Raw genomic sequence first — 26,428 nt, 5'->3', positions numbered from 1 at the left:
GATAGCGCATGCAATTTTAAGCAACTTTCTAATTTACTCATATTATCAATTTTTCTTCGTTCTCTTACTTTATTTAAAAGGAAGGTATCTAAGCTATTTTTTGGTTCAGCACCATGGAAAGCACCTTTTTATTAGTGGGTGAATTTATCCACCAATCAGCAAGAACAACCCAGTTTGTTCACCATAAATGGGCCGGCATCTAAACTTACATTCTTAGAAAACAAATTAGCATTAGAGTATCAAGTGGCTGATTCACTGTTGTATATATGACATTTAGGTGGTTTCTACGGTTTTAATATTAATGCAGACACAAGTTATAATCACTATTATTCAAAACACTTTAATCAGAAAAAAGGAAGCCTTTACTCTAAATCAAGACAACATTGAGCATTGTTCCTTCTCAATCATACATCATCTCATATCCCCCTCAGGGATACATTATTACAAAAAGAAAAAAGTTAAGATAAGTTTATATTTAACAAACTTCAAGTATGTCTACAACCTAAAAATAAGAAAGTGCCCGATTAACATTACACTCAGTGCAAGAGTTTAACCACTGCTCGCATGACAGCTGCTGTCTGTGCCACATTCAAGGTTGCTAAACTCTTTTTCCATAATAAGTTAGATACATATATTCTTCCAAACATGTTCAGCTTAAAGAGTTGTATGAGAAGAGGCCTGAAAGGGGCGGAGGGTATGCTAGGAATATGTGGACTTTTTAAACCAGAATCTGGATTGAAGTCAACTTATTTAACTTGTGACCTTCGCAGCTGTTGTATCAAGTTGTTTTATCAGGCACTTGGCCAGAAAAAAAAACAAAATGGTATGAAAGCAAGTCTGTGTCTAATTGATGGGGAATCAGAAGTAGAAAAGGAAGCTACAGTGCATCTAAGAACACTGTACTACTGGCAATAAGCAGTATTTGATTTGACTTTTTTTTTTTTACTTTTTTATATTTAAAGGGACAGTCTACACCAGAATTTTTATTGTTTTAAAAGATAGATAATCCCTTTATTACCCATTTCCCAGTTTTGCATAACTAACACAGTTATAATAATATATTTTTAACCTCTGTGATTATCTTGTATCTAAGCCTCTGCAAACTGCCCCTCTTTTTTCAGTTCTTTTGACAGACTTGCACTCTAGCCAATCAGTGCCTGGTCACAGATAACTTCTCATGCACGAGCACAGTGCTATCGATATGAAATACGTGAACTAACACCCTCTAGTGGTGAAAAACTGTTAAAATGCAATCTGAAAGAGGTGGGCTTCAAGGTCTAAGAAATTAGCATATGAACCTCCTAGGTTAAGCTTTCAACTAAGAATACCAAGAGAACAAAGCAAAATTGGTGATAAAAGTAAATTGGAAAATTGTTTAAAATTACATGCTCTATCTGAATCATGAAAGTTCATTTTGGCCTAGACTGTCCCTTTAATTATTTTCAAAAGATCAGAAGCTATTATTTGATTAACCCAACGATATATATAAATTAATTTGTGTAATTGAATTTACAGTTCTTTTTACTGGACTATACTGTAATACCTAACAGGTTTAAGGGACATTAAATTGTTGGGCACAACTACAATAGAATGGTTACTACTGACCTTGCTATTATATTCCCTCTATGACTGCAGCTTATACTCTTATTTAAATTTTTTACTGATGCTGGATAGTGAAGCTCTTCATTTTCCCACTGAGCGCCACCATCTTGGATCTTTCTTCCACCCTGTGATAGAAGTGATGCGTATTCACAGGTCGGTGACATTGCTGCCGTATCAAATGCTTCAGTTTACCATGCATAATATAGAGTGGGAGCTGTATGTTTTGAAGGGGCTGCAACACTATATTATTTCTGAGGGCTTTTTTATGTGTGTTATGTAGCTTTTAAACTGTGTACAAAAATCAGCAAAAATGTAAAACTTCCACTCTTTTGCAATCAAAACTGAAGTGCAAGGTAATACCGTCAAAAAGCCAGCAACGTCACTGAACTGTGACTCTTAAAGGGATTGCAAAGTTTAGTCATTCTTATTTTTTTCCCCCTTCTTACTATTATGAAAGTTATCACCGCCGTTCTGTGTCTCGTAATTTCACCCAGCGTTTTTCATCAGTGTTTGTTTTAATAATGATTTTGTTTTAATCCAGGCCGTTAGGTGACCGTGAACTGAAGTGAACCAAATCTCCCCCCCCCCCCCTCGATCAACAGCGCATATGTAAGTTACAATCAAGCCAGGGGAGTGAGTGGAGAGCAGAGACTTGCGCATGCGCACAACTTACTGACTCGGGAGAGAGTCTGGATTCCTACATAGAGAGCTGGCGGAACTGCTCTCTATGTCACATAGTTCCTAGACCAGGAAACAATGGGGGGGCAGAGAAAGGAGTGGTAAGGAAAATAAAAAAATAATTTTAAAATGTTATAGTATTCAAATTAAAAAACCCCCCCAAAGAATTTAGCAACTTGACTATATTTCACATATGCTACCAACAGAAGTGCTCAAGAACTTTAAACTTTACAATCACTTTAACCATTCTGCAAGAATGGGTTCTCCAAGATGGCGGTGTCTAGTATGAAGAGGCACCAACCAGCACCTGTAATGGGTACAGAACAGGTACAGGAGGGAAAACAATAGCATAGCAAGTAGTAACTATGCTACCTGTAGTTACCCCCAGCAGTTTAAATGTCCTATGTCACTGGGTAAAAATACAAAGAAAGAAACAAAAGTGTCACAAACATGCACTGCAAAAGCAACACCTTCCATTGTGGAATGCTTTAAGACCAATTACCCAGTTTTTATCCTAAAGTTTACTAGACAGGGAAATAATTTACTGCAGTATTCTATCATTAAATGCGTATAGATTCACGTTACAAGAAACCCAATTTTGTCCCTTCATAATTCTGAAACAATTTTAAATACCTTTCCAACTTACTTTATCAAATCTGCTTCACTGCTGTTTCTGAGCCTCCCTAGGTATGTTTGTTAGCAAACGATAAGAAACGGAGGCAAATTTAATAACAAAAGTTAATTGGAAAGTTGTTTAAAAGCGAGTGCCCCATGTGAACCATGAAAAGTTTTAATTTTGAATTTACTGTTCCTTTAAGTTTGATGGTGGAATGGAGAATGGAGGCTTTAGCGTTTTTATACTTTCATATTGAAAACAAATTTATCCACACTCAAAGCAGCCATGTCTGAGATTGTTGGTCGTGTTTAATAAAATGCAATCAAATATATAAAGTTTGTTTTATTGAACAATATAAAACAGAAAAACTGAAATGAAAACAATAATATACTGCATTATTTCCAAAAGAATCAGGAATGTTCTTTAATGTAATGTTCATAGTTTGCCTTCAGAACAAACTCAAAGTATGGATTGGATCTCAGGCTGCCAAGCTCATCTGACTGAAGAAGAATCTCTACGTTGGGCAAATAGTTTTTGAGTTCAATACCTGCATTATAAAGATACACATAAGAAATGCATTAATTAAGCTCACAAATAAAACTATAATACACAAATAAAAGACCAACAGGGCAAATAATTGCATTCATAACCATATACAAGAACAGTTAAATTTCCAAAAGTTTGTATAATTACATAATATCAGATAAGAATGGAAGCTCTCTGCTGAGAAAAGCCCAGTAATCATTCCTTCCTAGTCTGCTGTCCCTGTCTGCTTTTCACTGTGTAATCTCTTGACACATTACAATTAAAGATAGTAATAAGCCTCAATTATACTAAACGTTTACATTTGATTAAGATTTGCATAACTTAACTAGTTAAGTAATTAAGACACAACTTTAATTATTTATATTGGCAATGATGAATAATTATAGTACTAGGGATATTTTATTTTCAGTGCCAACCTAACTTAATATTAAAGGTGTTGATTTAATAATGAACTATCACATTTAGTAAGGGCTTAAAGTGATGGTAAATCTGAGCGTTTAAAAAAAGGTAAGATTTACCATCACTAAAAATAAAACTGGACTTTAAGGGATCAGTTTCTAAAAAAAATAATTTTATGCTTACCTGATAAATTTATTTATTTTCTGATACGGTGAGTCCACGTCGTCATCAATTACTGTTGGGAATATCACTCCTGGCCAGCAGGAGGAGGCTAAGAGCACCACAGTTAAACAAAACCCCAGTCATTCGACCAAAGGTAATGGAGAAAAAGGAGTAACACAAAGGTGTAGAGGTGCCTGAGGTTTAGTAAAAAACAAAACAACTGCCTATAAATAAAGGGGTCGTGGACTCACCATATCTGGAAATAAATATATTTATCAGGTAAGCATACATTTTATTTCTTTACTAAGATATGGTGAGTCCACGTCGTCATCAATTACTGTTGGGAACCAATACCCAAGCTAGAGGACACAGATGACTAGGGAGGGACAAGACAGGCAGACCTAACAGAAGGCACCCTCGCTTGAAGAACTTTTCCTCCTTAAGAAACCTCGTCCGAGGCAAAAAAAAATCTAATTGATGAAATTTGGAAAAAGTATGCAAAGAAGACCAAGTTGCAGCCTTGCAAAACCGATCCACAGAAGCTTCATCTGTGAAAGCCCAAGAAGGAGAGACAGCCCTCGTGCAATGAGCCATAACTCTCTCAGGAGACTGCAGCCCTGCAGTCTTAAAAACAAATTAAACATTGCAACCAGATAAAGGAGAAGTAGCAGTAGCTTTCTGTTACAGAGAAAACAAACAAAAACAGAAGAAAAAATATTAATAATGCACAACATCCAAATTTTGCACACGTGTTCCTCAAGACATACAGAGAGGGAACAACAAATTTACAAACAATATTTCCACTTAGGATAAATAACCGTCTTATCCAAAATAAGATAAAGCAAATCACACTGCAAAGCCGAGAGTACCTAAACTCTTCGAGCAGAAGATATAGCAAAAAAAGAAAACTTCCAAGATAAAAATTTAAAATCTATGGAATGCTATGGCTCAAAACATTAAAACCAAGGTTAAAGTTTCAAGAGGAGCAACAGACAAACACAGGCCTGATACTAACCAGGGTCTGACAAAAAGATTTACACGCCAGACACTTATGTAAAAAAGGATAGCTCAGAAATCTGACCCTTCAAAGAACGGACAAACCGTCCTCCAGACCTTCCCGGAGAAAGGGCAAAACCCCTAAGAATCCTGACCCTACTTCCAAAAGTAGTCCTGGGATTCACACCAATCAGGGAATTTACGCCATACCTTATAGTAAAAGTTACTTGCGAGCCTGAATCATGGTCTCAATGACCAATTCAGAAAAAAACATAATTTATGTAAGAACTTACCTGATAAATTCATTTCTTTCATATTGGCAAGAGCCCATGAGCTAGTGACGTATGGGATATACAATCCTACCAGGAGGGGCAAAGTTTCCCAAACCTCAAAATGCCTATAAATACACCCCTCACCACACCCACAATTCGGTTTAACGAATAGCCAAGAAGTGGGGTGATGAAGAAAGGAGTAAAAAGCATCAACAAAGGAATTTGGAAATAATTGTGCTTTATACAAAAAAATCATAACCACCATAAAAAAGGGGGTGGGCCTCATGGACTCTAGCCAATATTAAAGAAATGAATTTATCAGGTAAGTTCTTACATAAATTATGTTTTCTTTCATGTAATTGGCAAAAGTCCATGAGCTAGTGACGTATGGGATAGCAATACCCAAGATGTGGAACTCCACGCAAGAGTCACTAGAGAGGGAGGGATAAAAAGAAAAACAGCCATTTTCCGCTTAAAAAATTTAACCCACAACCCAAAATATAAGTTTATTCTCATACATGAAAGGAAAAAAAAAAAAACTTAAATCAGAAGCAGAAGAATCAAACTGAAACAGCTGCCCAAAGAACTTTCCTACCAAAAACTGCTTCCGAAGAAGCAAACGCATCAAAATGGTAGAATTTAGTAAATGTATGCAAAAAAGACCAAGATGCTGCTTTGCAAATCTGATCAACCGTAGCTTCATTCTTAAAAGCCCAAGAAGTGGAAACTGATCTAGTAGAATGAGCTGTAATTCTCTGAGGCAAGGCTTTACCCGACTCCAAATAAGTTTGATGAATCAAAAGCTTTAACCACGATGCCAAAGAAACGGCAGAAGCCTTCTGACCTTTCCTGGATCCAGAAAAGAAAACGAATAGACTAGAAGTCTTCCTGAAATCTTTAGTGGCTTCAACATAATATTTCAGAGCTCTCACCACATCCAAAGAATGTAAAGATATCTCCAAAGAATTCTTAGGATTAGGACACAAGGAAGGAACAACAATTTCTCTATTAATGTTGTTAGAATTCACAACCTTAGGTAAGAATTTAAAGGAAGTCCGCAAACTGCCTTATCCTGATGAAAAATAAGAAAAGGAGATTCACAAGAGAGCGGATAATTCAGAATCTCTTCTAGCAAAAGGAACAACACTTTCCAGGAAAGTAGTTTAATGTCCAAAGAATGCATAGGCTCGAATGGAGGAGCCTGCAAAGCCTTCAAAACCAAATTAAGACTCCAAGGAGGAGAGATTTATTTAATGACAGGCTTGATACGAACCAAAGCCTGTACAAAACAATGAATAGCATGACGTTTAGCAATTTTCCTGTGGAATAAAACAGAAAAAGCAGAGATTTGTCCTTTCAAGGAACTTGCAGACAAACCTTTATCCAAACCATCCTGAAGAAACTGTAAAATTCTAGGAATTCTAAAAGAATGCCAGGAGAATTTATGAGAAGAACACCATGAAATATAAGTCTTCCAAACTCGATAATAAATCTTTCTAGAACAGATTTACAAGCATGCAACATAGTATTAATCACTGAGTCAGAGAAACCTCTATGACTAAGCGTTCAATTTCCATACCTTCAAATTTAATGATTTGAGATCCTGATGGAAAAACAGACCTTGAGATAGAAGGTCTGGCCTTAATGGAAGTGGCCAAGGTTGGCAACTGGACATCCGAACAAGATCTGCATACCAAAACCTGTGAGGCCATGCTGGAGCCACCAGCAGCACAAACGATTGCTCCATGATGATTTTGGAGATCACTCTTGGAAGAAGAACTAGAGGCGGGAAAACATAAGCAGGTTAATAACACCAAGGAAGTGTCAACACATCCACTGCTTCCGCCTGAGGATCCCTGGACCTGGACAGGTACCTGGGAAGTTTTTTGTTTAGGTGAGAAGCCATCAGATCTATTTCTGGAAGCCCCCACATCTGAACAATTTGAGAAAACACATCTGGGTGAAGAGACCATTCTCCCGGATGTAAAGTCTGACGACTGAGATAATCCGCTTCCCAATTGTCTATACCTGGGATATGAACCGCAGAAATTAGACAGGAGCTGGATTCCAACCAAACAAGTATCCGAGATACTTCTTTATAGCTTGAGGACTGTGAGTCCCACCCTGATGATTGACATATGCCACAGTTGTGATATTGTCAGTCTGAAAATAAATGAACGGTTCTCTGTTCAACAGAGGCCAAAACTGAAGAGCCCTGAGAATTGCACAGAGTTCCAAAATATTGATTAGTAATCTCGCCTCTTGAGATTTCCAAACCCCTTGTGCTGTCAGAGATCCCCAAACAGCTCCCCAACCTGAAAGACTCGCATCTGTTGTGATCACAGTCCAGGTTGGACGAACGAAAGAGGCTCCTAAAATTATACGATGGTGATCTAACCACCAAGTCAGAGAAAGTCGAACATTGGGATTTAAGGATATCAATTGTGATATCCTTGTATAATCCCTGCACCATTGATTCAGCATACAAACCTGGAGAGGTCTCATATGAAAACGAGCTAAGGGGATCGCGTCCGATGCTGCAGTCATGAGACCTACAACTTCCATGCACATAGCTACTGAAGGGAATGAGTGAGACTGAAGGTTCCGACAGGCTGCAACCAATTTCAAACATCTATTGTCTGTTAGAGACAAAGTCATGGACACTGAATCTATCTGGAAACCTAAAAAGGTTACCTTTGTCTGACGAATCAAATACATTTTTGGTAAATTGATTCACCAACCATGTCTTCGAAGAAACAAGACTAGTTGATTTGTGCGAGATTCTGCAGAACGTAGAGACTGAGCGAGTACCAAGATATCGTCCAAATAAGGAAATACCGCAATACCCCGCTCTCTGATTACATTTGAAAAGATTCTTAGAGCTGTTGCTAGGCCAAAAGGAAGAGCAACAAATTGGTAATGCTTGTCTAGAAAAGAGAATCTCAGGAACTGATAGTGATCCGGATGAATCGGAATATGAAGATATACATCCTGTAAGTCTATTGTGGACATATAATGCCCTTGCTGAACAAAAGGCAGAATAGTCCTTATAGTCACCATCTTGAAAGTTGGTACTCTTACATATCGATTCAAAATCTTTAGATCCAAAACTGGTCTGAATGAATTTTCTTTCTTTGGGACAATGAATAGATTTGAATAAAACCCCAGGCCCTGTTCCTGAAACAGAACTGGCATGATTACCCCTGATAACTCCAGGTCTGAAACACACTTCAGGAAATCCTGAGCCTTTACTGGGTTCGCTGGAATGCGTGAGAGAAAAAAATCTTCTCACAGGTGGTCTTACTCTGAATCCTATTCTGTACCCCTGAGAGACAATACTCTGAATCCAATGATCTTGGACCGAACTGATCCAAACATTTTTGAAGAATTTTAATCTACCCCCTATCAGCTGAGCTGGAATGAGGGCCGCACCTTTATGCGGACTTGGGGGCTGGCTTTGATCTCTTAAAAGGCTTGGATTTATTCCAATTTGAGGAAGGCTTCCAATTGGAAACAGATTCCTTTGGGAAAGGATTAGATTTCTGTTCCTTATTATGTCGAAAGGAACGAAAACGGTTAGAATCTTTAGATTTACCTTTAGGTTTTTCATCCTGAGGCAAAAAAACTCCCTTCCCCCCAGTAACAGTTGAAATTATTGAATCCTACTGAGAACCAAATAATTTATTACCTTGGAAATAAAAAAGATAGCAATGTCGATTTAGAAGCCATATCAGCATTCCAAGATTTAAGCCACAAAGCTCTTCTAGCTAAAGACATATATCTAACATCAATGTTGATGATATAAAAAATGGCATCACAAATGAAATTATTAGCATGTTGAATCAACTTAACAATGCTAGACAAATCATGATCCGATACTTGTTGCGCTAAAGTTTCCAACCAAAAAGTTGAAGAAGCTGCAACATCAGCCAAAGAAATTGCAAGCCTAAGAAGATGACCTGAATATAAATAAGCCTTCCTTAGATAAGATTCAAGTTTCCGATCTTTAAAAGAAGTACTATCTTCCGTAGGAATAGTAGTATGTTTAGCAACAGTAGAGATAGCCCCATCAACTTTGGGGATCTTTTCCCAAAACTCTAATCTAAATGCTGGCAAAGGATACCATTTTTTAAACCTTGAAGAAGGAATAAAAGAAGCACCAGGCCTATTCCATTCTTTAGAAATCATATCAGAAATAGCATCAGGAACTGAAAAAAAACTTCTGGAATAACCACAGGAGGTTTATAAACAGAATTTAAACGTTTACTAGTTTTAATATCAAGAGGACTAGTTTCCTCCATATCCAATGTAATCAACACTTCTTTTAATAAAGAAGGAATATACTCTATTTTAAATAAATAAGAGGATTGGTCAGTGTCAATATCTGAGGCAGGATCTTCTGAATCAGATAGATCCTCATCAGAGAAGGATAAATCAGTATATGTTGCCAGTCATTTGAAATCTCATCAACTCTACGAGAAGTTTTAAAAGACCTTTTACGTTTATTAGAAGGCGGGATGGCAGACAAAGCCTTCTGAATAGAATCAGAAATATATTATTTTAAACTTACAGGTATATCTTGTACATTAGATGTTGAGGGAATACATTTTCTGCATGTAAAAGTTTATCATGACAACTATTACAAACCACAGCTGGAGGTATAATCTCCACAAGTTTACAACAAATGCACTTAGCTTTGGTAGAACTGTTATCAGGCAGCAGGGATCCAACAGTGAATTCTGAGACAGGATCAGATTGAGACATCTTGCAAATGTAAGAGAAAACAACAACATATAAAGCAAAATTATCAATTTCCTTATATGGCAGTTTCAGGAATGGGAAAAAATGCAAACAGCATAGCCCTTTGACATAGAAAAAGGCAAGAAGCAAATAAAAAATGGGGTCTTAAACAATGAAAACATTTGGCGCCAAGTATGACGCACAACAAACAGAAAAATATTTTGTTGGCACCAAAAAGTTACACTCGCGTCATAGATGACGCAACCTTGTGAAGGACTCGGCGTCAACTAAGACGCTAGAAACGACGAATTTGTGTCAATGAACGTAACTTTGCGCCAAAAAATCTTGCGCCAAGAATGATGCAATAAACTTTGGCATTTTGCGCCCTTGCGAGCCTAATTCTGCCCGCAAATTTAAAAGACAATTTGAAAAAGAGACTATACCCCAGTAAGAAATACATTTTGAAAAAAAAGCGTTTCCCAGATATGAAACCGACAGTCTGCAAAAGGAAATATACTGAAAACCTGAATCATGGCAAATATAAGTACAATACATATATTTAGAACTTTATATAAATACATAAAGTGCCAAACCATAGCTGAGAGTGTCTTAAGTAATGAAAACATACTTACCAAAAGACACCCATCCACATATAGCAGATAGCCAAACCAGTACTGAAACGGTTATCAGTAGAGGTAATGGAATATGAGAGTATATCGTTGATCTGAAAAGGGAGGTAGGAGATGAATCTCTACGACCGATAACAGAGAACCTATGAAATAGATCCCCGTAAAGAAAACCATTGCATTCAATAGGTGATACTCCCTTCACATCCCTCTGACATTCACTGTACTCTGAGAGGAATCGGGCTTCAAAAAATGCTGAGAAGCGCATATCAAAGTAGAAATCTTAGCACAAACTTACTTCATCACCTCCATAGGAGGCAAAGTTTGTAAAACTGAATTGTGGGTGTGGTGAGGGGTGTATTTGTAGGCATTTTGAGGTTTGGGAAACTTTGTCCCTCCTGGTAGGATTGTATATCCCATACGTCACTAGCTCATGGACTCTTACCAATTACATGAAAGAAAATAGTGTTTTAGAGCCGTCCCTTTTCTGTTATTACTCATGGACTCAGCTTGGGTATTAGTTCCCAGGAGTAATGGATCATTGACTCCCACCACTTGTATGAATGAAAACATAAATTATGCTTACCTGATAAATTAAATTCTTTCATGGTGGCAAGAGTCCACGAGACCCCACCCTGTTTCTTTCTGCTCGTATTACTTTTCTTTCCTCTTTCTGCTTGGCTATATGTTAGACTGAGGTACTGGTGATGTGTGTGTGTGTGGGGGGTTATAGGGTTTTTAGGGGTTGTGGATCTTTGCTGCCTCCTAGTGGTAGGGAAGAGTAATTCCCAAAAGTAATGGTTCATGGACTCTCACCACCATGAAATAAATGAATTTCTCAGGTAAGCATAAATTGTATTTTTACTTTTTTATCTTTGCCAAAAATTATTATATCTGAAGAAACCTCAGTTTTTATTTGTAATAATGCGTGTACATATTTTAATTCAACATAATTATAAAATAAAATGTAATAATCTGAGGAAATCATAATATACATGTCAGAAAACAAATTTATCTTTAACAAAGGTAACCATTACTGTGATGGCAAATCTGAGCTATTAAAAAATGCTAGGATTTACCTTCACTAAAAATAAACTAAGTAATGAGTTTCTAAAAAAAGGTGCTATAGTCAGCAGCTCCAGCCGCCCACAGCACAGCACAGCGCTCTTTACCAATGAGGTGACATTTCCACCTCTAAACCAATAGCCATGTTAGCATACAGAACAGAGTCAGATAAACCTCTATGACTGAGGACTAAACTTTCAATTTCCATGCCATTAAATTTAGAGATTTAAGATCTGGATGGAAGAATGGGCCTTGAGATAGAAGGTCTGGCCTTAGAGGCCAAGTGGCTGCTTTGCAAATTTGATAAACTGAAGCTTCATTCATGAAGCAACTGAACTTTTAGAATAAAGTAATTCTCTGGGGCGGAGACTGGCCCGTCTCCAAATAAGCTTTGTGATTTAAACATTCTAACCAAAATGCTAACTAAATGGCAGAGGCTTTCTAAACTTTTCTAGAACCAGAAAAAAGAACAAACAGACTAGAAGTCTGTCTGAAATCCTTAGTAGCAGCTACATAGTATTTTAAAGCTCTTACTACATCCAAAGAGACTTTTCTAGCAGAAGAGATAGCAAGAGAAACAACACTATCCAAGAAAGTAGTTTAATGTCCAAAGAATGCATAGGCTCAAAATGAGGAGCCTGTAGTATCTTTAATTCCAGATTTAGACTCCAAGGAGGAGAAATACATTTAATAACAGGTTTAATACAAATTAAAGCATGAATAAAAACAGTAAATATCAGGAAGAGTAGCAATATTTCTGTGAAATAAAACAGAAAGAGCAGAGATTTCTCCTTTCAGAGTATTGGCAGACAAACCTTTATCCAAACCATCCTGAAGAATCCTAGGAATAAGAGGAGCATCATGAAATGTACGTTTTCCAAACCTAATGGTAAATCTTCCTTGAAATAGGCTTGAGAGCCTAAATCATAGTATTAATCACAGAGTCAGAGAAACCTCTAAGACTGAGGACTAAACTTTCAATTTCCATGCCATTAAATTTAGAGATTTAAGATCTGGATGGAAGAATGGGTCTTGAGATAGAAGGTCTGGCCTTAGAGGAAGAGGCCAGGGTAGGCAACTGGACAAGGTCCGCATGCCAAATCCTGTGAGGCCACGCTGGGGCTATCAAACACATAAGATTGTTCCATTATGATCTTTGAGATCTCTCTTGAAAGTAGAACCAGAGGGGGAAAAATGTAAGTAGGCTGGTAAGACAAAGGTACTGCTAGAGCATCTAACATTTCCACCTGAGGATCCCTGGAAGTTTCTTATTCAGATCTATTTCTGGAAGGGCCCCATATTTGCACAATTTGATAGAACACATCTGCGGGGAGAGACCACTCTCCCGGATGTAGACACAAGAAGTGGATTCTGCTCGCTCAAGAAAGTATTCGGAATACTTCTTTCATAGCTAGGGGACTGCGAGTACCCCCTCTATGATTGGCATATGCCACTGTTGTGATATTGCCTGTCTGAAAATGAATGTAAGGTTATCTCTTTAATAGAGGCCAAGCCTGAAGAGCACTGAATAGAGCACGGAGTTCCAGGATATTGATTAGTAACCTCACCGCTCGAGGATCCCAAACTCCTTGTGCTGGCAGAGACCCCCCCCCCAGACAGCTACCCAACCTGTAAGTCTTGCATCTTTGGTGATTACAGACCAGGTAGGACGAACAAAAGAGGCCCCTTGAATAATAAAGTGGTGGTTTAACCACCAAGTCAGAGAGAGTTGTGTGTTGGGATTTAAGAATATCAATTGTGATATCAGAGTGTAATCCCTGCACCATTGGTGCAAAATGCAAAGCTGTAGAGGTCTCATATGAAAATGAGTAAAGGGGATCGCGTTGGATGCTGCAATTATGAGACCTAAAACTTCCATACACATGGCCATATAAGATATTGTCCAAATAAGGAAACGCAATACCCTGCTCTCTGATTACAGATAGAAGGGCACAGAGAACCTTCAAAAATATTCTCAGAGCTGTTGCTTGGCCAAATGGAAGAGCGACAAATTGGTAATGCTGGTCTTGAAAAGAGAATCAAAAAATCGATAATGATCTGGGTGGATTGGTATGTGAAGATAAGCATCCTGTATGTCTATTGTGGACATAAAGTGACCTTGCTGACCTCAAGAAACTTTCAAATGAAGTTGCAAAATAAATAGCAAAATAAACATTGTTTTATCTTAAGTAAGTTGTAACAAGTGTTGAAATGTAGCCCCCTGAAAAAATGAGGGCACGGAGTAAAGAGGGGACGGGCTTCTTAACGTAAATAATGTCTGGAAGAAAATTGCGCAAAAAAACAGAGCAAATTGATGACACGCCATAAATGACAGTGTCATAGCGTGCAATTTGAAAAAAGAGCTCAGCAAACATGGAGGTAAGATAGCGTTATGTGTCCCGTATATTTGGTATCTAATCACATAAAAAATAAAGCTTACATTTATTTTTGCAATATATTCCAATTCTAATTAAAGGGACTTTATACACCCAAAAAATAAGGGCTATTTAAATAAAGCACCAAAAGAAGATAAAGTTTGTAATTGACATGCATTAGCAATTTTGCTGCTAAAGCTTGTAAAAATCATGATATACCTTGAAAGGATTTTACTAACTAAGAATATGTATGTAATACACACAGCTAGACAGCAAGGCTTTTTCACCTTACTAGGGGTTAAAAGTACAGGTGATATATCAATCCAGTTGAGATAATTTGGAAATGTGGCCTACCCAAAAAACATTTACTCACAAAAAGATTCTGGATACTAAAAAAACCCAAAACAGGTGACGCAACTGAACAATATTCAATAGAAACATATATGCAATCATATATGTGATTAATTAAAAGACAAGATATAAATATTATATTGTTCTTTTTTCTAGGACAAATTGGAGTTTACTTTGTTGTTCCAATTGAGCAATATAGTATACTGTCCCTGTGATACAATAATCAATGTTACCAAAATGATGGTCTCTTATGTGGCATAAGATGCTGAGAGTTCAGTTATTTAACAAAGTAATTGTTGGTCCGTAGACAGTAACAGTGTTGCCTTCTGACTGCACTGCGTGTATTACTCATGTGGTGGATCGCGGTCCTTCGTGGAGGTCTTTTACACTCTTAGTCAAGCTTGGGTTCTCCTACTCCGTAAAAATGTGGTGGAATCTTACCCCCCCCCCTTCCCTCCTCAGTGTTTAGGGCACCGGACATGAAGAACACACTCCCAGCTCTATCAAATATACATTGTATAAAATGTTAGTAGCGGATCTGCCTACTGAAGGTTTCAGCCGATCCAGACTCTGTCCTCCTGATTATTTCACAAACAGCTCTGTAAAACATCTCAGGATCATATTTCACAGAGCTGTTTGTGAAATATTCAGCTTGTATCTACAGAATGCTGTGGAGCAGTCAGGGAGAGAAACAGTGCTAGGTGAGGGGATTGTAATTGACATTGCACAGACAGGGGCTGGCTGTAAGGACACTAGCTAGGGAGTGAGGCCCTTTGTCTGACACTTGCAAGTGTGTGTTTTTATCCTTTGTCCATGCTGCTATATGTAAATAATAAAAGTGCTTTTTTTTAATCATCCTGAACCACCGCATCCAAAGTTTTTTCGATAGTGAGGTGAAAAAGCCTTGCTGACTAGCTGTGTGTATTACGTTCGTATTCTTAGTTAGTAAAATCCCTGCAAGGTTTAACATGATTTTTACAAGCTTTAGCAGCAAAATTGCTAATGCATGTCAATTACAAACTATATCTTCTTTTGGTGCTTTATTTAAATAGTCCATATTTTTTTGGGTGAATAATGTCCCTTTAAGGATTATAGCGCCTGTCCCAGGGTTAATACATATAACAACTTTTATCAAAAGTGCCCAATCCATAGCTGAGTGTCCTTAAAAAAAAGAAAACATAATTACCTTAAGAAATCCATCCACACATAGCAGACAGCCAAACCAGTACTGAAACATATCAGCAGAGGTAATGGAATAGGAGTATAACGTCGATTTGCAAAGGGAGGCAGAGTATGAATCCCTGCGACTGGATTTACAGAGAGCCTTATGAAGAGATTTCCCCAGAGGTGAAAACATGGTGTCATCAGGCAATACTCCACTTCCCTCTGACAATCACTGTACTGTGAGGGGAACTGGGCTTCAATATGCTCAGAAGTGCCTTTCACTGAAGAATAAAGCACATCATGCTTCACCACCTCCTAAGAAGGCAACGTTTTTAAACTGAGGTATGAGTGAGGTGGGCGGGGTATGTATAGGCTTTAGAGGTTTGGGAAACTTTGCCTCCTCCTGGTAGGAATGTTTATCCCATCAGTAACAAGCTCGTGGACTCTCGCCACCTATATGAAAGAAAAAGGGCTTATTTCCAGGCCAGGCTAGAACTAACCATGAATGTCAGAAAGATAAGCAATCTTTTTACAGAACATAACTAAAAAGGACAAAAATCTGACCCTTTAATAAACTGGCGGACAAACTTATCCAAACCATCCTATAAAAACAGTAAGAAATCAAGCAATTATAAAAGAATACCAAGAAATAAAGGCCTTCCAGACCTTTAAATAAAAATTCTACTAGACACAGAATTACAAGCCTGCAGAAGAAACTCTGTAACTGAACAAATAGTTGAAATAGTTTCTGATTCTATTTCCTTGCCATCAAGCCGAGAGATCTTAAATCTGGATAGGAAAATAGACCTTAAAATAGAAGGTCTGGATGCAAAAGAAACAGTCAAGGAGAGAAATTGGACATCAGAACCAAATCTGCATACCAAATTCTGCAGAAACAAGTTGGAGCAATCAGAATCGCCAAACCACCCTGGGAAAAAAGACCAGGTGGAAAAAATATAGGCTGGCCAGAATGACTACCAGAGCATCCACAAGCACAATCCAAAAAGTCCTGGACTACAGTACCTGGGAAATTTGAGATTTAACTGAGAAGCCATCAGAACTAACTCTGGGCGACCCCAAAGATTTATAATTTGATAGAACAGAACCCGATGAAGAGATCACTCTTCCAGACGAAAAAACCTGACAACTGTGAAAAAAACGCCTTTCCAGTTGTTAGTTGTGGAATATGCGGAAATCAGACCGCAATTTGTTTCTGCCCAGGAAAATTTGAGATACTATTCTCAGAACTAGGGAACTGGAAGTTCCACACTAATGAAGACACAATCTACAGATGTAACCTAGTCCAATCTGAAAACAGAGAAAAGATTCCCTTTCAAAAGAGGACAAACAAGGAGGACACTGAAAATTGCATGGAGTTTTTAAACATTAATAGGTAAACCTCGCCTCACGAGGAGACCACACTCGTTAAGCCTTCTGAGACCCCCAGATGGCCCCATCCTGAAGAAAACTTGCATGTGTAAGGATTACAGATTAAGAAGTATGAACAAAAGAAGCCCCCTGCATGAAGAGCTAATAATTCAGCCAACAAGATAAGCACACTTTTTCTGTAAAGCAAACAAATCCGCAGAGACAACAGAGTCTGGACCCTGTATCATAGGTAAAAAAATACAAAGTTGAAAAGGAAAAAGTGCTAAAACACAGTAAAAAGCCCATTTCAAAACATTTCAACACTGTTGTTCGAGTGACTGTCTCAATTCCAAGAGTAAATGCAGAATATAATACCTCCTGAAAAGAACAAACAGCAGGAGCAATTATTCCCATTAGAGCAAAAACAGTAGTAAAAATGGTTAGAATGCATTAAAACATTAATACATTTATTGCATAAGATTGCTGAAGGAAAAAAATGTATAATGTTTATATAACAATATAAACATTTGAAACAAAGTTAAATAATATACCTATTAAAAGAACTCTTGAAAAAAAACACTTACCCCTTATCAAACAAACTAAAAAAACAAACTTACAATTTGAGAAATCACTAATACAAGATAAGTACATCCTGTATCCAGACAGCACACTTGCTAAATAATTGAACATTGCACACACACTATCACACAGACCCAGAGGCCAGCTTGCATTGAAGTATGTGTGCGAAAAAAACTAGCGTGCGTCAAAATATGCGCAACAATGGCGAATCGTCAAAAAAATGTACATTCGTGAAAATGACGTAGTAAACATATAAACACTGTAAAAGGGGAAATATCAAATAACTACATATAACTGTCCCAAGTTATATACATATATAACAATATATAGTGATTACCTACATCACTTGCCAAATAAAAAACAAACAAATTATGCTTACCTGATAATTTCCTTTCCATCTGTTGGAGGAGAGTCCACTGCTTCATTCATTACTTGTGGGAATTAAGAACCTGACCACCAGGAGGAGGCAGAGACACCCCAGCCAAAGGCTTAAATACCTCCCCCCATCCCCCAGTCATTCTGCCAAGGGAACAATAGGAGAAATATCAGGGTATAAATGGCGCCAGAAGAATATTATTAAATTTAGGTCTGCCCCTCGGAGAAACGGGCGGGAGCAGTGGACTCTCCTCCCACAGATGGAAATGAAATTATCAGGTTAGCATAATTTACGTTTTACATCTTAATGAGAGGAGAGTCCACTGCTTCATTCATTACTTGTGAGAAACAAATACCCAAGCTCTAGAGTACACTGAATGAAGAAAACGGGAGGGTAAAAGCAGGCGGACCCTATACTGAGGGCACCACAGCCTGCAGAACCTTTCCCAAAAGCTGCTTCCGCCGAAGCAAAAACATCAAATTTGTAAAATGTTGCAAAAGAATGTAAAGTGGACCAAGTAGCAGCCTTACAAATCTGCTCCATAGAAGCCTTATTCTTAAAGGCCCAAGAAGAGGCCACAGCTCTAGTTGAATGAGTTGTAATCCTCAGAGGAGGCTTATGTCCCGCTGTCTCATGCGAAATGGAGGACACTCCTCAGCCAAAAAGATAAGGAAGTTGAAGAGGCCCTCTGACCCCCACGCTTCCCGGAAAGAGAACAGAGAAAGAAGTTTGTCTAAATTCCTACGTGGCCTGAAGATAGGATTTCAAGGCACAAACTACATCCAGAATTACGTTGAAAGGAACCATAATCTCTTGATTGATGTCACAAATTGACACAACCTTAGGAAGAAAACCTAACTTGGTTCGAAGAACAACCTTCAGCATGAAAAGCCAGATAAGGAGGAACGCACTGCAAGGCAGTAATCACAGATACTCTGCGTGCAGAAGCAAAAGCCGTAGAAAAGGAACCCTCCAAGACAATAGTTTAATGTCTACTTCATGCATAGGCTCCAACGGAGCCCGTGCAAAACCTAAAGAACAAGATTCAAACTCCAAGGAGGAGCAATAGATCTAAACAAAGGTCTGATCCTAGCAGAGCCTTAACAAGTGACTGCACATCAAAGTTCAGCGAACCTCTTGTGCAGTAACACAGACAGGGCTGAAATCTTTCCCCCTCAGGGGGCTTGTTGAAAAGCCCTTCTCCAGTTCATCCTGGAGAACAGAATAAGTAGGTCCTCCACACCTTATGATAGATGCGACGAGCGACGAGCAACCAGCTACAAGCTTAAATGAGAGTAAAAACAACACCCTCTCTTGGCTAGGACTAAACATTCAATCTCCATGCACTCAGCCTCAGAGATCTAGACATAGGTGAACAAAGAGACCTTGGTCAGCAGATCCCTGCGACAAGGTAACTTCCACAGGAGATAACGACATCCCCACTAGTCTGCAAACCATATCCCTCGCGGCCAAGATAGAGCAATCAGTATCAATGACGCCTGTTACGGTTACCCTTAGTCTCGCTGAGAGATGGACCGCTTAGTAGCCTGGATTCCTATTGCTGAAGAGGGGAGAAGCTGCTTTCCATAGTATTCTATATGAGTCTTGCAAATGTAGAATAATCCCCCTTAGCTGTAGTACAGCTAGGATACCCTTCTGCCCACAAAAACGAGTCAACGCTGCGATTGAGGGTCAACCAAGAACTCAGGACTGGGATGCCCAGCCTGCTTTTTATTGAGGTTACATGCACACAGGACACTCCCAGGGGGGGAAGCATAAAATCCCCCATCACACATTTGGTACATTTAGATAGAGAGACAACGCCCTTTGACAGGCCACAATAGAATTACATTACTTCAGCAGATAACAAGTTACACACAAGAAAACAATGCAGTCCATCTTATCAACTAGCAGTCTGACTCCGGAGGTGATTAGACAATGGGAATGTTTATCACTAAACTTAATTAGAGCTGATGCCAGCAAACTTGTATTTAGAAAATAGCTTCTTAAAGCTGAACAAAGTTAACTCTTTCAGTTCTGACCGAAGAGTCTGTCACATAGCACTTAACGGTACACAATGAAAACTAATGCTTCTGTAACAACGCCTGCTTGATTCGAGCCACTACACTAGGAAATAGTGGTAACAGTCATAAAAGATAAATTAGATTGAACCTCCAAGGAACCTCCGCCTGAGGATCTCTGTAACTCGACCCATATCTGGGTAACTCTGCAGAGATTTGCAAGAGGAAGCTCTTATGACATCTCATTACCAACACTTGGGATGGAGAGACTAATCCCCCGGATAAAAGTTTTGTCTGCTGAGGAAATCCGCTTCCCAGTTATCAACACCCGGAATGTAGATCGCCGACAGTGAACAAATGTGGGTCTCCGCCTATTCCAGAATCCAAGATACTTTTCTCAAAGATAGGGAGCTTCTCATTCCCCCGCTGATGGTTGATGTAATCCCCCGAGGATATATTGTCTGATTGGACGAACCCAGCAGAGGCCAAGCCTTCAGAGCATTGTATATTACCCGAAGATCCAAAATGCTATCGGGCAGGAGCTTTTCCTCCTGAGTCCATAGGCCCGGTGCCTTCCTGGCACCCTAAACAGCTCCCCATCCTGACAGACTCGCAACCGTAGTCACAATCACCCAGGATGGTCTTGAGATAGACATCCCTTGGGACAAGTGATCCGGACAAAAACACCAAGAGAGCGATTCTCTTGATCGGTTGTCCAGAGAAATCTGTTGAGACAGATCCGAATGATCGCTGTTCCACTGCTTCAGCATGCGCAGTTGGAACAGTCTGAGGTGAAACCTGGCAAAGGGAATGTCTGCTGGACACCATGAGACCAATCACCTCCATACACCGAGCCATAGATGGCCTTAAGGAGGTCAAGACATGTTGAAGCTAGCCTGCAACGTCTCTGGTCTGTTAGAAATATTCTCATGTCTATGGAGACTATTATAGAAATCTACCCTTATACTTGATAAAGAGAACTCTCCTTAGATTTATCTTCCATCCATGGGATCAAAGAAGACAGGAGAGATTCCGAATGGTCCATTCTTTGAAAATCTTCTTTGAGAATGCAGCGTTGGCCGAGAATCAAAACTGGGTCAACTACTTGGAACGCAACTATGCTCACCACTATACCAAACAGAAGATCAATAAACTGGAAGTGCTGGTCCAGGAACACAAACCTTAGTGGTACATGAAGGGAGCATCCTTCAAATCTATTGTGGTCATGAACTGCCCTTCTCGCTCGAGGGGAAGAATAGACCTATTGTTTTCCTCTTAAACGAGGGGACATTTAAAAACTTGCTAAAGCACTTCAGGTCCAAATCGGACAGAAAGTTTCCTCCTTCTTTGAAACCATGAAAACGTTTAAATAGTATCCCAAACCTCTCACTGCGATAGGCACCGGGACAATAACTCCTAGAGGACAGATCCCGTACACACCCCAGAAAGACTTCCCTCCTTTCTGGTCAGAAAGACAGGAGGAATCTGCCCTTGGGTGGCTGAGACTTGAAACCTATCTTGTAATCCTGAGCTATGACCTCCAGGACCCATGGATCTTGCAGGTCCCTGAACCAAGCGACTAAAAAGAGTGACATACTGCCCCCTACATGATCCAGAAGAGGACCGGGAACCGCTGATTCATGCCGACGTAGACTTGCTGGGCTTCTTGCTCTGCTTGGATTTATTCCAGGACTGAGCCAGCTTCCAAGAGCTCTTGGTTTGCTCTAGCTTAGCGGAGGACTGCTGACATGGGCTTTATCACAACAAAAATCGTCCCTTAGATTAGTTCATATACTCTTGTGGTAAGAGGGCACCCTTGCCCCCTGTGATCGTGGAGATAATTGAGTCCAGGCCTGGACCAGACAAAATCATTCCCTTAAAGGGAAATGATGGTCAGAAAGACAGGAGAGAGAGAGGAGGAACTGCTCTTGGGTGGCTGAGACTTGAAACCTATCTTGTAAGCCTGAGCTATGACCTCCAGGACCATGGATCCTGCACGTCTCTGAACCAAGAAACTGAAAAGAGCGACAGTCTGCCCCCTACACAATCCAGAAGAGGACCGGGAACCGCCCATTCATGCCGACTTAGACTCAGCGGGCTTCTTGCTCTGCTTAGATATATTCCAGGACTGAGCCGGCTTCCAAGAGCTCTTGGTTTGCATAGGCTTAGCGGAGTTCTGCTGACAAGGGCTTTATCAAAATGAAAAGAACGAAAATTGTCCCTTAGACTCGTTTATACTCTCTTGCGGTAGAAGGGCACCCTTGCCCCCTGTGATTGTGGAGATAATTGAGTCCAGGCCTGGACCAAACAAAATCATTCCCTTAAAGGGGAGGGAAAGAAGTCTAGTCTTAGAAGTCATATCTGCAGACTATGACTTCAGCCAGAGCCCGACGGGCCTTAACAGAAAAGTTGAAGCCTTAGCATTTAGGCGAACAATCTGCCTAATAGCATCACAGATAAAAGAATTAGCAATTACAGATAAAAGAATTAGTACCCTCAAAGTAACAGAATCCTCCATCTCTAGTGCAATAACCGGAGAACTATAGAAATAAAACAATATTTTATTAAAAAAACCTGCACCTTTATATCCCAATTGGTGGGACATTCCCCACCTCCCATGACCCAGACAGTACAGAGAGTTAGGACTCCTCTCAGATAGACACCCGGTCAGGAAAGAGGGAAAGAATCATATGGTGCAGAATGCAGGACCGTCCCTGCTATGAGAAAAAGCGTGCCATGCTTGTAAGCTGCATGGCTCTCAAAGTGAAACCTGTATATTCCATAACAACCTATAAGCCCATAACATCTCACACATAAAAGCAGCATAAAATCAAACAAACATATAAGATTATCCCCCCCCTGTTCAATAATACCCCTCAGGAGATATTAACCCTCGATTCTCTACAGATAAAAGGAGTCACACTGTGACCCTATCTTCTAGCATTATCATATGTATAAAAAATGAAACAATCTTACCAGAATCTACGCCGTGGAACAGGGACACGGCCTTTCAAGTGTGTGACAGGTTAGTAGCATTGCTCCTGACATGGACTTGAGAGCAGAAAGCAGGCAGTGACAACGCTGATTGCTTAAGGAGCTGTTAATGAGAGTCGGGATGGTTTCGCAGAAAGACTCTCCCTGCATTTCCGGACTCTAACTTTCACCCATGCTCTCACTGAGATGATGATAGGACTACTTAAAACTCCAGTCCCATTGCGAAGAGTACTACCCTCCATAAGAGACTACTCCGAATCTTCTGACACTTCTCTGCCAACCTCCTGTGACGAAAGACAAAGAATGAATGTGGGATGAGGAGAGTGGGGGAGGTATTCAAGCCTTTGGCTGGGGTGTCTTTGCCTCCTCCTAGTGGCCAGGTTCTTAATTCCCACAAGTAATGAATGAAGCAGTGGACTCTCCTCCCATTAAGATGGAAATATAGTACTCACCCAAAAGGCACTCTGCTGCTGCAGCAAACCAGTGGGAAGCCAAGACCAGTGCTGAAAACATGACAGCAGATGAACCAGAATAGGAGTATATCGACAAACCAACAGGCAGAGGTCAAGGACAAGTCCATGCGACCACCATGGCAAGGTTTGTGACTAAATCCCCACCTGTAAAATATGTGCCACTCACTTCCAATACTCCAAACACATTCCTTTGACAAGCAACTGTAACGGGTCTCAACTTGTTCTGAGAACCCCTCTCTCTGATCAAATGCACATCTTTATTCTTCAACCACCTCCAGCAGAGGCAAAGTAAAGACTGAGGTACCAGTGAGGAGGGAGGGGTTTTATAGAGTTCTTGGGGTCTTGGCCTCCCACTAGTGGTAGGGAAGAGTAATTCCCAGGAGTAATGAATCATGGACTCTTATTATCTGTATGAAAAAAAATTGCATAACCTACTACTACATTTAAGTTGACAAAACTGGTACTAAACAAAGCCCATACCTAATTTGCAATTTAACCAACTTTGCTTAATTGTCAATCATTTCAAATAATAAAATGAACACAGAATGTTAGAATTTAATTTCTTTGCATTTAATAGACCATGAAAATCAATCATTTAGTCTTTTGGTAAGACTAGTTATAAAATAACCCCTGTTGGTGCCTTTTTCCATCAATATTTCAGCATGCTTCACAGTCAGGAGCTGTTCTGCCCACGGCTTTGAAACAAAGCGAAATGCTCTCTAAGGCCTCTGCTTCAGCAGTGCAGTTCAACATTATACAGGGAGTGCAGAATTATTAGGCAAGTTGTATTTTTGAGGATTAATTTTAGTATTGAACAACCATGTTCTCAATGAACCCAAAAAACTCATTAATATCAAAGCTGAATAGTTTTGGAAGTAGTTTTCAGTTTGTTTTTAGTTATAGCTATTTTAGGGGGATATCTGTGTGTGCAGGTGACTATTACTGTGCATAATTATTATGCAACTTAACATAAAACAAATATATACCCATTTCAATTATTTATTTTTACCAGTGAAACCAATATAACATCTCAACATTCACAAATATACATTTCTGACATTCAAAAACAAAACAAAAACAAATCAGTGACCAATATAGCCAACTTTCTTTGCAAGGACACTCAAAAGCCTGCCATCCATGGATTCTGTCAGTGTTTTGATCTGTTCACCATCAACATTGCGTGCAGCAGCAACCACAGCCTCCCAGACACTGTTCAGAGAGGTGTACTGTTTTCCCTCCTTGTAAATCTCACATTTGATGATGGACCACAGGTTCTCAATGGGATTCAGATCAGGTGAACAAGGAGGCCATGTCATTAGATTTTCTTCTTTTATACCCTTTCTTGCCAGCCACGCTGTGGAGTACTTGGACGCGTGCGATGGAGCATTGTCCTGCATGAAAATCATGTTTTTCTTGAAGGATGCAGACTTCTTCCTGTACCACTGCTTGAAGAAGGTGTCTTCCAGAAACTGGCAGTAGGACTGGGAGTTGAGCTTGACTCCATCCTCAACCCGAAAAGGCCCCACAAGCTCATCTTTGATGATACCAGCCCAAACCAGTACTCCACCTCCACCTTGCTGGCGTCTGAGTCGGACTGGAGCTCTCTGCCCTTTACCAATCCAGCCACGGGCCCATCCATCTGGCCCATCAAGACTCACTCTCATTTCATCAGTCCATAAAACCTTAGAAAAATCAGTCTTGAGATATTTCTTGGCCCAGTCTTGACGTTTCAGCTTGTGTGTCTTGTTCAGTGGTGGTCGTCTTTCAGCCTTTCTTACCTTGGCCATGTCTGAGTATTGCACACCTTGTGCTTTTGGGCACTCCAGTGATGTTGCAGCTCTGAAATATGGCCAAACTGGTGGCAAGTGGCATCTTGGCAGCTGCACGCTTGACTTTTCTCAGTTCATGGGCAGTTATTTTGCTCCTTGGTTTTTCCACACACTTCTTGCGACCCTGTTGACTATTTTGAATGAAACACTTGATTGTTCGATGATCACGCTTCAGAAGCTTTGCAATTTTAAGAGTGCTGCATCCCTCTGCAAGATATCTCACTATTTTTGACTTTTCTGAGCCTGTCAAGTCCTTCTTTTGACCCATTTTGCCAAAGGAAAGGAAGTTGCCTAATAATTATGCACACCTGATAGGGTGTTGATGTCATTAGACCACACCCCTTCTCATTACAGAGATGCACATCACCTAATATGCTTAATTGGTAGTAGGCTTTCGAGCCTATACAGCTTGGAGTAAGACAACATGCATAAAGAGGATGATGTGGTCAAAATACTAATTTGCCTAATAATTCTGCACTCCCTGTAGATGGGTCAAGGAGTGTTATTGTGATTTACAGTATATTTCAGATAGGCAGTGGTGCTTCACTGCAGTGAAAAACAAAGTTACATTAAATGTTATTTAAGTAGCAACATATGCAATATACCAGCCTAGCTACTAATTCATTGAATAAAAAGTGGCTGAAAAACATTGTTGAACATTTGTTTTGCACACACTTCATATTATGCTGAAAAAATGTTGGAATTAGCATGAAGACAATCCATTCTAATGAATGCAAAGCTTCTATATCCACATATGCAAAATGGCCAGATGAAATATATTTTCATATTAACAAATATAATTTCTGATTACCAGACACTATTGTAACAATATAATTTATGTAAGAACTTACCTGATAAATTCATTTATTTCATATTGGCAAGAGTCCATGAGCTAGTGACGTATGGGATATACATTCCTACCAGGAGGGGGCAAAGTTTCCCAAACCTCAAAATAAATACACCTCCCACCACACCCACAACTCAGTTTAATGAAAAGCCAAGTAGTGAGGTGACAACAAAAGGAGTAGAAAAGCATACAAATAGAGGAACTGGAAAAATAATTGTGCTTTTATACAAAAAAAAAGCATAACCACCATAAAAAGGGTGGGCATCATGGACTCTTGCCAATATGAAAAATGAATTTATCAGGTAAGTTCTTACATAATTATGTTTTATTTCATGTAATTGGCAAGAGT

General features: G+C 39.5%; 1 protein-coding gene across 1 annotated transcript in view; it reads right to left on the bottom strand.

Moving 5' to 3' along the window:
• Window positions 1-3,223: 3,223 nt before the first annotated feature.
• Window positions 3,224-26,428, bottom strand: part of NUP133 (nucleoporin 133) — a 750,179-nt gene continuing 726,974 nt past the window's right edge. The window contains exon 25 of the mRNA XM_053712280.1: window positions 3,224-3,443. Within this exon, the coding sequence (XP_053568255.1) occupies window positions 3,307-3,443 (137 nt within the window). The 3' untranslated portion in view covers window positions 3,224-3,306. The remainder of the gene's footprint in view (window positions 3,444-26,428) is intronic.

The sequence above is a fragment of the Bombina bombina genome, chromosome 4 (genome assembly GCF_027579735.1).
Source record: "Bombina bombina isolate aBomBom1 chromosome 4, aBomBom1.pri, whole genome shotgun sequence".
NCBI classification, from domain to species: domain Eukaryota; kingdom Metazoa; phylum Chordata; class Amphibia; order Anura; family Bombinatoridae; genus Bombina; species Bombina bombina.
Note: the sequence above shows the minus strand (reverse complement) of the source record. Positions and strands in the feature narration are given on the sequence as shown.